The sequence below is a fragment of the Buceros rhinoceros genome, unplaced genomic scaffold (genome assembly GCF_000710305.1).
Source record: "Buceros rhinoceros silvestris isolate BGI_N320 unplaced genomic scaffold, ASM71030v1 scaffold45598, whole genome shotgun sequence".
NCBI lineage: Eukaryota > Metazoa > Chordata > Aves > Bucerotiformes > Bucerotidae > Buceros > Buceros rhinoceros.
In genome coordinates, this window is record NW_010429501.1 from 16876 (window position 1) to 31188 (window position 14313).

Consider the following 14313-nt stretch of genomic DNA (forward strand, 5'->3'; position numbering starts at 1 on the left):
GAACCGCTTTCGTAATTGGCACTTCAAAGGTTGTTGCCTCTGAAATCAGTGAGGACAGATGTGGATTCTGAAAAAGAGGACATGAAAACTTATGCTAAAAATGCAAATCAGCTGAATCACAGTTTACTATGACATGCAGGAATTAGTGTTGGTACAATTTTTTTGAAGCAATCTTAGAGAACAATTCAAAACAATGAGGAAAACCATGACTCCTGTATATAGAGTGGGTTTCTCTACATTTTTAAAAATCACATCTCAGCAAGAACAAGCATATATTCAACAATAAAAAGTCAGTAGGCTTGAACAGTCTAATGGGCCTAAAGTGCTATGAAATGTAGCTAGCTGTTGCCTTTTTCAAGAGCTACCTTGAAAAGAGCCAATTAGAGAAAGGCATGTATGTTAAAACCCAGGAAACTCCTGCCTAATTAAAGGATTACTAGGTGTACAGAAAGGACGTAAGAAGTAAGAACAGAAGCTATTTAAAAACATCGTCACTGATTTACAGATTAGGACTTTGGAGTGTAGGTGGGCCTATTATTACAGGCAATTTACAAGAGCCGCAACATTTCTACACAGGTGAAAATGTGTCCCAAGAATTGTACACGGACACCAGGAATATTTCCAGACCACCTCTGTCAAAGGCTTATACTTGAAGATCAAACTATAGCTCTCGTTTCTCCATCACCATTATGAGCAAGTTTCATCTGAGATCAATACAGACAAAAATGAAGAGGTGGGAGAGATACCCATAACAATACTCTGTCAAACGGAAACGAATTACTGTACCAGTAAGAGAATATTGGTTAATCTGAAGATTTCCTATTTTAATAAAAGGAGGCAGAAGAATCACTTGAGACCAACAGCTGGAAGTTTTATTACTGTCCTAAAATTCTGACATGGTGATTAACAGCTTAGGCCATATCAAATGACTGTGCATCAGCTGGACTGTGGTAATGGTCTACATTCTTCCAAGTCATGTTGAAGGCACAATGAGATCAACATTTAAGTCAAATGGTGTGACTTTACACTTGCCACAAAGGCTTAAGATGCAGATCACTACTGCTCTGCTACTAATAGGCAGCATCTTGTTAATTCAGCCCTGCGCCTCAACAGCCCAGGACATAGATCACGTAAGTAACTAGAGAGACTGTGTACCCAGCTTTCTTTAGATGGCAGGGAGTCTCTCTTTGGAGATCCAAACCTCAAGTTGATGTTTTTCAAAATGCAAGCCAACTTTAGCTGTGCTTGGCAAAAAATACCCATGGTTGTCAAATATAGTGCTAAAAGAAAAAAAAAAAAACAAAACAAACCTGCATTTGATTGCCTCCAAGGCTAAGGACAACCATCCACATTTATACCCAAAATCTGGACTATAGTCTTTAATCTGCCACTGAATTCCAGATTAGCAGATTCAGATTTTTCAATTTACTGTTCAAAAGCAAAATTTACTTTTTTTCTGTTTAAAGTTAAAGCATCATGTTAGAACCTGATCAGTTATTTCAGAGATCAGCCTGAATATATGCTATGACCTTAAAATAAGAAAATGATCTCTTTAACCACTGTAGCACCACTTTTAACTCAAGTATTAATCTCTAATCAAAGAGTACCTCTAAATCATAAATCTTTGTTTCAGTAATTTGGATTATTTAATTCAACAACCTAAGCAAAACCAACCACAATACAATGTTTAAGAGAAAAGCAGAATTATCTAGTGTTTAAAATCATACACTCTCGCATAATTATATTAGCTAGACTAAGTGATTCGCTCAGTGTTAACCACTGACACTCTCATCAGAGAGTGTCACGACCCTGAGGATACTAATGGGCTTTCATGGTCCTGACCAGCCTCACCAGAGGATTCCACCTCCACTCATGGGCCCAGAAGCCGCATGTCAGCTCAGCCCTGGGTCTTCAGTCACTGCTGAGCTACATCCCAGGAGCACTGGTCAGCAGCTCAGCCACAACCATGCCCACGGTCGGCCACAGATGCTGTTGAACCAGGACTGAATCTGCAGAATAATTTCCTAGCTTGGCCCCACAACTGCCTCATTCCCACAAACTTGCCTGATGATCTGCACTCTTGGCTGATCCTGCCTGCTGTCTCCTGGTTTGCATTGCTTGGGTATCAGGGGACAGGGCTGGCTGTGTTACCACACTCAGCTCCTGGGTCCCTGTCATGTAAAGAGCAGCCAGACCTCACTGCTCCCTCACACAGATAACCAAAAAGTCTGCTTTTTGGCAGGCAACCAGAAAACTTTGACTCACGCTTTCCAGTCAATTTTGAACACTAAATATGCCAGCTGGAGATGATTCCCAGCTCATGCTAATTCTTTGCTTTGCATAGCATATCTTTGTTCAACGGGAAAAGCACACTGGCTTTTGAGCTACAGTTCATCTTCTACTTCCAACAGTAAAATTATGATCACGTTTTTACAATTACAAGCTTATCTGATATTAAATATGCAGCATGATTTTGAGTAATTTTACACCCTCTTAAGGCATTCTGAAAGTACTTCAAATTTGAACAGAAATTGAATTATACTCCTTACTACAGGAAGATGTTTTCACTGTCCTAATATAGGTCACTGAGGATTTTAAGTTATTCCATTCCTAGTACTGCAATGCCAAGTTATTATTTAGCTAAATTATACCTTGACGTAAGTGTTCGTAACTCATATGGTGGTTAACTATATTTTCATGATATAAATGGACCTTTCACTCACAATTCTAAAACCTCCTGCATTCAGGGACGTGTTTCTTTTATATAAGTACCCACTTACACTTTTGAGCCGTATGTGTAAGTACACATTCACCAGAGCTGGAGGCTTACATCATTCAAAGTGACGTCCTTACCTCACCATGGGTGTCCTGAAACTGCACCTCTAGATATTCTGGTGGCAAGGCAGGAATATTAAGAGCAGACTGAGAGACAGGAGGGACAGAGTGCACAAGTGAAGGTTCGGTGTCTCTAGCAGAAGCCACAAGATTGATGTCAACCAGTTTCTGTGACAGAACATCAGAACTCCTCACTCTCTCATCTTGTAGTTTCAAGCTCTGTACTTCTGAGCTTAAGTTTAGCTCATGCACAGTGTGTGGGGATGCAGAGAGCGAACTAGAAACAGCATTGACAACACTGCTCATTCCTTCTTTTTCTTTCTGCAACAGAAATGCTTCCTTGAGGGCAAACCAAAGTCCGTCAATCCAAGGATCAACCACTAATTCCAAACTGGGAAGGGAGGAAAAAATAAGGAGAAAGGAATGGATGAATTATTGTGATTTACTGGAGTGTTTATTTACAAATAATTAAAAGAACACAAAAGCTAAAAACACTGATCATTTTCCATATATATCTGCAGCTTTTACCAAGATGACTTTTTAGTTTTAAAAGTATTTTCATTTAGTTATTACCACTATGTAATTTAATGGAGTCTAAAGTGTACAACAGTCTTGCTCTTCTTTCTGTTTCTCATTTTTATTTTCTTATGCTGAACATTACAACAGGCAGTTGAAGGGATAGTAAGCAAAATATGCAACTTTCCATTGTGCAACAACATCATCAATAGCTGAAACTAATGGCCCACTTTTGTTAATTTAGACAAGATACAAGTTTTATGATTATGGCAATACCTGTGTTCAACTGTCTTGCTTGTCAACTCTCTTATCATGGAAGAACCGATATAATCTGCAGTTCAAAATAAATAAGCCAGGACTGCAGCCTGCTGGCCAGAAAGAGCAACAGAACAGGGAGTTGCTTTCTTACACAATTCCTCTACAGCAATCAAAAAACCTCTGACATAATTTCTCTACAGGGATTAAAAATAACAAAACAAAACAAAAAAAGGATGTTTTAAGGAAGAGAGAAAAAAATTAAAAAACACTGTATGGTTTGCCTAAAGCATCTTTGATGCAAGATGTGAGTTTGGTAAAAGTCTTGATGTTTATTGTAGAAAGAGATCCCATACTGGGACTGGATTTGTTTTTATTTACTTCAGTAAGCTGACTATAATTTTAAACCCTTCCACTTATTCCAAATTACTTAATTTCTAAAACTGCTAAATACTCTCTGTTTTTCCAGGCATTTCAGATGTTTGCTCACACTTTAAAAATAGAGTTGAGATCAAAAAGGCATACTGTGTTCATACAGGCCTCACTCCTATGAGGTGCGAAGTATTCAGGTTCAACTTATTTCAAAGAGTTCAGAACATATAGTGAAATTCACATGTAATTATTGCATCTTGAAGAAATAAAAATCCAAACTTAATCAGCTCTTACCCTACACAATCATCTGCTAATCCTGTGTCATAGAAGTGCTGGGCACCAAGTTCTTGAAGTCGTCGGTCTACTGTCTTTCCACCATTACAAAAGAATGTGTACTCTGAATCTCCCAGACCTAGCAGATTCAAGGAAAGAGGAATAGGGTCAATCAGCCAGCCACCCAGGTGACACAGACAAAGACCTGCAAAGACAACACCGGATTTCTTGCAGGGAAACAGAAGAATCTGATATAGCAAAGCGATTTTAAACAATGTGAAGGAAGAAACATAGGAAAATGTGCATAAGGGAATCTCTCCAACATCCTCCTCCCCAAGAATCAGAGACTTCTTCGTAGATCCCATTTTCACTGCACTGGGTTTTCTGCCCTTTAGCAGTCATGAAGATGTTCTGTTAGAAGAAGTTGCACTTTCTTATCAGTTAAACAGTCAGAGGACTCAGGAGGTATGTTCATGCACAACCTAAGATTTTAAGAGACTAACTAAACCACCCTAAAAGTGATCAACCACACATACCTCATCCTTACACAGCTTATCTAACAATCCCCAGAGATCACTGATTAGGTGTTCTTCACAAATTCTCTAAGTAATCCACATCATTGGTTCACTATCCTATCGCAACTTCTCACAGCCTGACCCTTTCTCGTGTGCCATTTCAAATCATTAGATCCTTATTATCCCCACCTAGCAATGGTCTATTCCTTTCTCCTTTTAAACAGCCTTTTTTAATTTATTTTTTTCTTTTTTTTTTTTTTTAAGACCTCTGCTCCCTCTCAAGTACGTTTCTTAGAGTGAACACTGTGGACAAGCTGAAGGGGATACCAATTTTAAGACTGGTAACTTTTTAGACTAGATTCACAAAACATGTTATAACTTAGATACTATATATCTGTTAGGACAAAACCCAATACTAATACGAAGCTTAACTTCATATACGCATTAGTCAGCTATGAAAAACCTAACCATTTCACAAACTGTAATGTATAACTAGGCAACAGGATAACATCTTCTCAAAATGTTCTATGATTAAGATGCATATATTTCAGACTTCCATATCCACTAGAAATTTCCTTCTGGTAGGTACTTTCCTTACTAGAAATCTAGCAGTTTCCTCGCTCCTAACCATCAACTTAAAAGTGCCACGCAAAAATAACCCAGGTTCAAATAGAAGTCTCTGGAGTTTGTTTAAGCACAACCTGAAAACTCAACAAACTGACCTTACCATCAGCTCAAGACATATCAGACGCATTTTGCCAAATTTGTATTTTTCATATCAGTCTTTAACCTGAAGTTACATTCCTTCTATTTACAAGCATGACATTTAAAATAATAAAAAAAAAACTATTGCAAATTTAGAGATGGGAGGATGTTAAAAACTTATTTTAAGAACATTTTATACTGCCTTTCCCTCTCTATAGAAAGATGCCAAATTACCTGCAAAATCAAGTAAACTCATCTAGTCTATAGTGACTTAACATGAAATTAAAATGTCAACAATTATAGATAGCTTTTATCATGACTTGTTTATGCAAAGAAAATTACACTAAAAAAAACAAAACCGATAGCTTACATTCAAGTCATTTATGTGACACCGTTTTTATTGCTCATACAGGACATTACACAAAAAAGTTGTTCATGTTATAAAAATAAATGTTTTATATACACTTAAAAAACTCAAACAACCTATCACAAGTAAAAATTATAAAAAAATATTCACTGACAGATAAGTGCTGCAATAATATGCAAAATACTAAATTACCTAGCAATCCGTACTGGAGATGTGCAAAATGATCAGGTGGCAAGGTCTTGTCTTGAATTTTCTTTACAAACTTGCGGGCAGTGTCTGGTGGGTCTCCGGTACCAGTAGTGGAAATAACAATAACTACAGGATCCTTTTCTGTTTCCAGGTCATACTACAAGTAACAGAACAACTAAGTTACAAGGTGCCATTTGATACCTATTTGTAGCCTTAGGTATTATCTTCCAACCCTTCCTTTTCCCAAAGGTCTACAGAAAAACGTTTACAATCATCTTTTACCCGTATTAAACTACAGAAAGCATTTCAAGTAATTACAAGTCATTTTTGGGATGCAACTTATAATCCTGGTTGAAATTTTCAAGACCAGATTGGGTAAAGACCTGAGGAATCTGCTCTGGCCTCAGCTGCCAGATGACCTCATGAAGTCCGTTCCAACCTCAAATATCCTATGACCCCATCACCCCGTACATGGGAATGCAGCATTTTGAGCAGGCTAGGATACACATGAAGAATACTTCACAACTGCACTTAGCTTAAATACACAACTCCTACCGTATTTGCTTTGTTAAGCAGAAAAAGTATTTTTGTAGATACAATCACACAGCCATAATCCCAACAATTTCACACAGGTAACTGGGGTGTGGCCATACAAACTGTGGGGATCATTTCTGAGTTCCATTAGGGATCATTTGGTTCTGTCTGAAAACTTCCATGTACATCTGTCTTTGCCACAAATCAACCCTGTGCTTTGGAGGAACTAAGGTAGCCCTGAACAGCAATAATCAGTCACCGTGCTCCACAGTCTGATTCATTTTTGCCCCAGTTCACTTCTATCCCCTTTGTTAATACTGATCTTCCACATTTCCCATGGTTTTATGGGGGCTACTTCCATTATGCCAGGTCAAGAACAACTGCCTACATTTGAAATTATGTTTTGATTCAATAAATTCAGGTCTCATGCAACCATTTATTACTTCAAGTAAAACGCATTCTGCTCCTTTGATTATTCCAGCTTTCTCCCGATAACAGGCTGCAGCACTGTACGAGCGCGCTGCCTGACAGGTCCCTCCTCCAACACGCTCTTCACAGCACCTGATGGGCTATGGGTTTTGAGTCACATGGACAGCTACTGACCACAGCTCCACAGAATCACAGACACCTTGCTTGGAAATGACTTCTGGAGGTCACCTAGTCCCACCCCATGCTCAAACTGAGACTAACTGCCAATGCTGCATTAGGTCAGCTATTACTCTGGCTGAGTTTTCAAAACTTCTAAGTGTAGAGATTTCATTTTTCTGGGCCTATTCCATCCAGAACAACTCCACTAGTGTCAAATCTGAGTTTATCATGCTGCACTCAGTGGATTTTCACTCCTGCTGCACAGCTTTCCACTGCCAAGAAAAGTCTGGCTCAAGCAGGCTGCTATTAGGTCATTTGTTAGCCTCCTTTTTGCCATAATAAGCAACCCAAGCTCATTTTACTGCTCCCTGTAGGTTTCAGTTTAAACTCTCTCCCAGCTTTCCAAGTTTAATAAAACAGTATGGTTATATGAAATTATATATAAAGATTTAGAGAGACACTATGTTTCATTTCAAGTAGTTTCAGGAGTGAAATTCAAAACTTCAGAGTTTGAGGAGTTACGTTCTAAACACTTCACTCAATAAATCATACAGATCTTATCCCCTCCTCAAGCCATGAGAAGTTACCTCTTACAATCAAAATGACTAGGAATACAAAAAATCAGAATATCAAGGGATTTTGCTGTTGTCATTTTTTCCAACACCATCCCAAAGAACCTAAAAGCATTTGCCTGGAGCAACTGAAATTACTAGCTGGAACAGTGTCCCGCCACTGGTGGTGGCCGATAACAGCTGCTTTGAGAAGCATAGAAGAAAAGAGTAAGCATGTAAGGATATTCTCCAAGTACTTTGCCAGACTTCAGTGAGTTGAGGTCCAGGGACATCCCAAACAGAGGTTTTGACTTTTACAAGTTCAGAACTCCAAGAACCCATAAATTCTCGAAACTTCCAAATCTGAACTATGAGCTGTGCAAAAAAAGGTCTTAAGGGTCCTATTGCATTAACACAGATTTTCAGGACTTCCATGGCTGATTTGATAAGTACCAATACAACACCTTCTGCAGTGCATTGTCACAAGTGACTACTGCATTTAAACACAAAAGCAAATTCTTCAAGTAAAAAAAGCAAGGGCCAACGTTATCATGTAAAGATTTACACTAAACTGTGTTCTATTAAAAAAAAAGAAAAATCTATCAGCTCAGAAAGTAAAAAGCGGTATAGTAAAACAGAGGTATTCGTTCACTAAATTCTTCCTTGCTCCACTGCACAGTCTCCTCTGCAAACAGAGGTCCTGCATTAATTTGTGTCAGTTACTGGGTGTTCTGATATATCACTAGACCAACAAGAAACTTATCCAGTTACACAGTTTTTAACTCTGCCTTCCACCTCTTCCTACATCCTTTGTGTTACATCTTTGTCCTGTTCTTCCTCTTTCCTTCAAAAGTACTTCTCAGCTGAGGACAGCAAAGCTGCACCACAGCAGTGAGCAGCCTGCTCAAGCTGTGAATGATTGCTGAAGGAAGAGGATGGGATCAGACTCCCAGATGTGTCTTACCCAGAATAACACATATCATGGCAAACATGCTTATTCAGATAACTCATCCAAGGTTGACTACATGTACTGTGATACAAGATAATTTCCATTTACCTCTTATTTTACTGCTCCTACCTCACTTCCACTTCACTTCAGTCTTTTATTAAGCATAAAAGGCAATCATAGCAACCAAAGATTTATGACCTTCTCTCACCTACGAGAATGGAGGTGAGAGACACTACTTTGGAACAGTCAGTGTTTCTGACACTTGAACAGTATTTGACCATTCATTTTTGTATGGCACCAGGATCACATTATGACAATTGACTCTGTAGCCACCTATCCCACCCACAGACCTTCACAGCAATCCCTTTAAGTGATTACAAGGTCTGAAAAAATGCCCAACAGCCACATAAAGACAGGCCTTCTGACAAATATGGTCAAAACAGAAACCTGTTACTTCCTCGCCTAAAGCATACGGACAGAGAGCTCTCTGAACGGTGCATGTTGTGGAATAAACTCTCAGATCTAACATGCCCAAAGTGCCTCACAAAAGAGGCCCCACCGAATTCAAGCAAGCTCTTGCTCCAGGACATTACTGTCACCCTACCTTCCCCTCCCCACTTACACTGAAGATTCCAGAAGATCTCTTTTAAACGTAAAGGGTAAGGAAAAGCTTAAGTGTTGAAATATATAAAGCTGCAGAAATTACTTTTCTCCTCAGTGCCAGGATCTCAGATTCTCAATTCTACCAATATGTCACAGCTCTGAGTTGTCTTGCCAAATTTGACATGATAGATTTATTGAAGTGGCAGGCCAGTAACAGGCTAGAAATATTCCGTTCACCACCTTCCTGAAATTAATCTCCAAACATGTCAAATGCAGGAAAAAATTAAATGGAAGAATATAAGGAGACTCTTCACATTCCCTGCTGGCTACATGAAAGTCCCACTGTAACATTTTGCTACATACTCACCGAAAGTTACCCAAAATGTAGTGTATCCCCACAAAAGCAACTTGCTAAAAGGGCACTAAATTATTTTTATAAACTTCTCACATTTTCAAGTGCATGAAGAAAAGCTATTTTAGGTGTTATTTTCTGCTCATCTCATATGAGATACTGGGCTATGAAGTTGGGTTTGGTTGGTTTTTTTTTAAAAATGGTTTTCTCTGAGAACATAAAGTTGAAAGTACTTTGTGAAGGAAATTACAGTCCGTATCACTTTTAGTTAAGAGACACTAACAGTTTTCAGATCTTTACCTTTGGATAACAGCAAATAATAAAAAGTCACTTCCTCACTTCAGCTGCATTTTTTATTTCTTTGTAGAACATAACTTGGGTGTATCTAGTGAGAACTGGAGTGTGCATATGCTAAGTATCTGAAGAAGACCCTACAAAAGCTCAGGGTCACGCTGCAGCCCATAATTAACAGGACACAGGACCTCAATGCAACACAAAAACAAGAGAAAAAAATTGCATCATTTCTAACAACAGCAGAGCTGACCAGTAAATACAGGATTCACTCCCTCCTGCATACATAGTTTTCCAGAAGTCACTGCACTGTTGTTAGCAGAGAGATCAAAGATATATTAATTTCCTGTTCTAATAAGAAAAATCACATGGAAGATGTACCTTCAGCAGAAGGTATTAAGCATCTGTGAGTATTGGTCTGAATTACTGATTCGTAAGAAACAAAAATTTTAAACTATATAGTACACTTTAGGTGGGTGCATATGCTCAGCCTTCACCAATTATTAAGAGACACCATCCAAGCATATGAAGAAAAACACAGCTTTTAAATACCTACTTTTTAAAACACCATAGAGCATCTCACCTTGTCCATTTCACTCATACAGTGCATATCAGCTTCAAGTCCATGGACACCTGCCTGATGCCGTATTTCCTCAGCTATGGCTTTTGCCTGCCCCTTTTGTGTTGCATAGAGGAGCAAAAACCTCCTTTTTAAATCACAGCACATTTCTCTAAACAGAGCACTTTTTTTATTTTTAAAGGCACTGCAGGGAAAAAAAGAAGAAGGAAAAAAAAAGTTAATTTATTTCCTGCAGAACAGCAAGATTTTACTTTGCTTACTGGATAAAAAAGAGATACTTTAAAGAAAAACAGTATTGGTGCTTAACTTGCATCTGCTTTGAAGAGAAGACACTTCTCACAACCTGGCTTTGCAGGCCAGGTTGCGAAGGACTACTTGTACTGGTCATATGTGCTGTATTGCCTTGATGTTGCAGCAATGTTGCAATATCCCCAGCATCAAGAATAGAGTTTGCAAACAATACAACAGAGAAATTAGTTTCAAGAAAATATTTACTATTTTTATTAAATAAGTTATATTTTCCACTTGAAGTCAGTGACTGCTTTGGTCACTTTTCTGAGAGGTATTTGAAATCAAAACAAAATGCAGAGCTGGTGATGTCAGGTTACAATGTCTGAAAAAAAAATTCTTAGCCTATTCTTTTCTGAAATCAATAATTTTTGCCTGAATGCCTTTATGCTTTGCTGTCCACTATGTCTATATTTTAGAATACAAACATTGTTTTTCATTTAATACTTCAAAAAGAAACTCCTTACACAAGTGCAACTACAGAATTGACTAGGGTTTTTTCCCCCTGAAAATAAGAGATTGTCCTATAGAAATCTGCTGCAGTGTAAACTGCCACTCCCTCGCAAAGTCTTGCGAGCAGCAGGGTGAATGAGATACATATCCTATCCATTCACCTGTTTCATGAAAGTTTGAATGTGACAAGTTGTCTTTCACGATTTCCACACAGACAGAACTCCACAGATATAAGGACAACTTCAAGAAACAGTGAATAAGAGAGAGAAGCAGAATGTCTCTCGCGTGTATATTACAAATTAACCTTCTGTCAATATTGTGTCACTGCTAGGGAGCTGCGGGTGAACTCCAATACCTAGAACTACATCTGAGTAATTTTCAGTTCCCAACTTCAGATTTTTTTCTCGTGCATGGGCCCAATTTGCTGTACTTCATCTACTGCCCCTTTCCCCAGACTCCACTGCAGAAAGCATTCAGTGTTGTAGCCACACACACTGATTTACAGAAACCTGTGGCTAAGGAATTTGAGGCACATCTTTTTCGGGTTTCTCTCAAGGGACTAAAAACCACAGCTCAACTGCAGAACAGTACTGAACTCTATTGACATGGAATGGTATTTTCCCCCATAGTATTGCAGAAGGGCCCTTCTACTAGAATTTATGTTTTTTTAAAGCATACTTGTAAATCAGAAATAGTAAAACTAAGGGTTAGCTTCTTGAGAGTACAGTGCCTCTACCGTACATGAATTCTATGAAAAATGTAATTACTAGAAAATTTTAAGGCTTTCACTGCATTTTGTTTTACTACATTTTTCCATTGTAGTTTTCACTTTAAATTGGTTACACTGTATTACCTAAAAAAATTAATAATTACCTTAGCAGCCGCTTTAAATAAATTCATTTAAATAACTGGCCTCATGTGCCCGTGCACAGAAGATGCATACCTCAAACCAATCCAGAAAATGGTTTTACGCCCTCTTTTTCCAAAAGAAATACAAAGAAATTTGATGACACACAAATTATAATGGTTCATATAAGATAGTTAAAATACAGATTAAACACCCTCAGACCCCTGTAGTAATACAGATTCATCCCAGTTAGGTGCTATGTTTTTAGCCTAATTGTTCCCTTGTCAGCAGGTGGCAATGCCTGACTATAAATGGAGAAAAACACTACTACATTCTCAATCATACCTCAGAAAGGGAGTAAGACAATCAGTTTTCCGGTGGAACTACACCACAGCACAGAAGCCTTCTACACCGAAGAAGCTGAGGAGTAAGCTGCCAGCATTATAGCCAGGAGATTACCAACAGACTTTGATCAAGAGTCAGCTTGGGAAGATGTATGAGAAGCATGAGAATTTGCAATAGTAGGAGGAGAGAGCAATGAAAAGAACAGCAGTCACAATGTGGTTTGACATGGCCAGATGTTGCCCTAAGAGCACCATGACCTCTGCTATGTCTGGCCACACAAAGCAGTCTCCACATAAGACACTGAGTTGCTCTCGCTCCAGCTACTACAATAACAATACAGGGGGCAAAAGTAGCTACCCACACCTTGGGAGGAGGCACACGACCTTGTGGGGAGCTTTCTCACTGGTGTGTGAACTAGTAGACTCCATAGACACAAAAGTTAGCGCAATTATATCTCCCACAGAAAGTGTGCGTAAACAAGACAATCCACATTGCCAAAAGAGGGGATTGTGCTCAGATGCGTACACGCACACAGATTTCCCTCTGTCAGGAGTTAACAGTGTGAACATGTGCTTGTGGGAAGGGTGGAGGCCACAATTAGACAATTCCTTGGAATTAGGTGTAGAAAGCTGTTTAAATATTACTAGGCATTTATTAACATTTTGTAAGTGCTTAATATCATACCTGTTGAGTTATTATATTGAATATACAGTTCAATTAATTAATTAAAAAGTAGTTAAATTAACTGCCTGACAGTTAATTATCTCATTAATAGATCACGAAACTCCTCTGGTCCTGATTCAATCTAAACTACACAAATTGATGAGTTTCTCCCTGTGAGAGCATCTTCTCCCTGACATCAACCACAAAAGCCTCACACAGAAACTGACCTGCTAAAAGAAAGGAAAATTAGCTGTGCCTACCTGCAGATGAACACAATCATAAACCAGGAACACACCTGCACTCAGGGGAACATATTGTCCATATTGTTCTTGCTTTGCTGCACTATTCAAAGATTATATCCTACTTCCATGTATGTGATATGAGTTCAACTGAAACAAAGAGAGGGAAAAAATCATAAATCTTGACTATCAAGCTTTCTAGAAAACCCCTCTAACTTTAAAAGTACTTAAAAGTTTTACCACACCAGCAGCCTTTAACACAACGATGTATTTGTAGTCAAACAGAAAAAAAACCAAAACAAAACAATATTTAAGACCGGAAAACAACCCAATGTTAACATGAAATCAAGCATGATATTCCAAATTATAGCTTGTCTGATCCAGTACTCAGAAAAGTCAGAAAACTAACAGTCCACAAAAAATAAACAGGGAGTCAATCAGCTCCATAAGTCAACATATTGTAGGAGTAAACAAGCCATCCATGAGTGCCAGACACACAGTAATTACACAGCCACACTGTAAGGTCAGATTAGCTACTTCATGTACCTGGTCTGTCAAAAAATGTCAAACTGCATGGCCACGAACATGATAAAAATGCAAAAAATTTCTCCGGTAGCCTTACATGTTTCTGTGTGGCTTTAAACTGGGTTACGAGATGGTGCCTTCAGAGCCATGAAGCCATGCCCACGTCATTTTTTTCAGTAGTCAGTGACTTGTTCAGAATCGCCTTCACTCTACGACCAAGACAAATACAATAACCATAAAAACTTCAAAGAAACCTGCAGGTGGAACCGTCCTCGTTCCAGGGATGACCTTCTGACCAGAAGAATTCGGTTGGACGAAGTCACAGGCAGCTGGCACGGGGCAGAGCTGTCCCTGAAGAAGGTCGGTGGGTTCAGGGAGCTAAAGCTAGGTGTACTCCTGAGGCCTGAACGCCGCTGCCGCCAGAGACGCCTCCCAGGGAGCCGGCGTGACCGGGCCGCGCCGCGCTCCACAGCTGCCC

General features: G+C 38.9%; 1 protein-coding gene across 2 annotated transcripts in view; it reads right to left on the bottom strand.

Moving 5' to 3' along the window:
- Positions 1-10653, bottom strand: part of MTRR (5-methyltetrahydrofolate-homocysteine methyltransferase reductase) — a 25400-nt gene extending 14747 nt beyond the window's left edge. Inside the window, exons 1-5 of one of the 2 annotated variants that reach the window (XM_010142641.1) lie at positions 10479-10653; positions 6031-6184; positions 4273-4390; positions 2854-3226; positions 5-67 (exon numbers count right to left, since the gene is read on the bottom strand). In XM_010142641.1, coding sequence (XP_010140943.1) covers positions 5-67; positions 2854-3226; positions 4273-4390; positions 6031-6184; positions 10479-10622 — 852 coding nt within the window. In that variant the 5' untranslated portion in view covers positions 10623-10653. Of the gene's footprint in view, positions 1-2; positions 68-2853; positions 3227-4272; positions 4391-6030; positions 6185-10478 lie in introns of both variants that reach the window. The other variant, XM_010142640.1, reaches the window with a different exon arrangement.
- Between the last annotated feature and the right edge of the window lie 3660 nt (positions 10654-14313).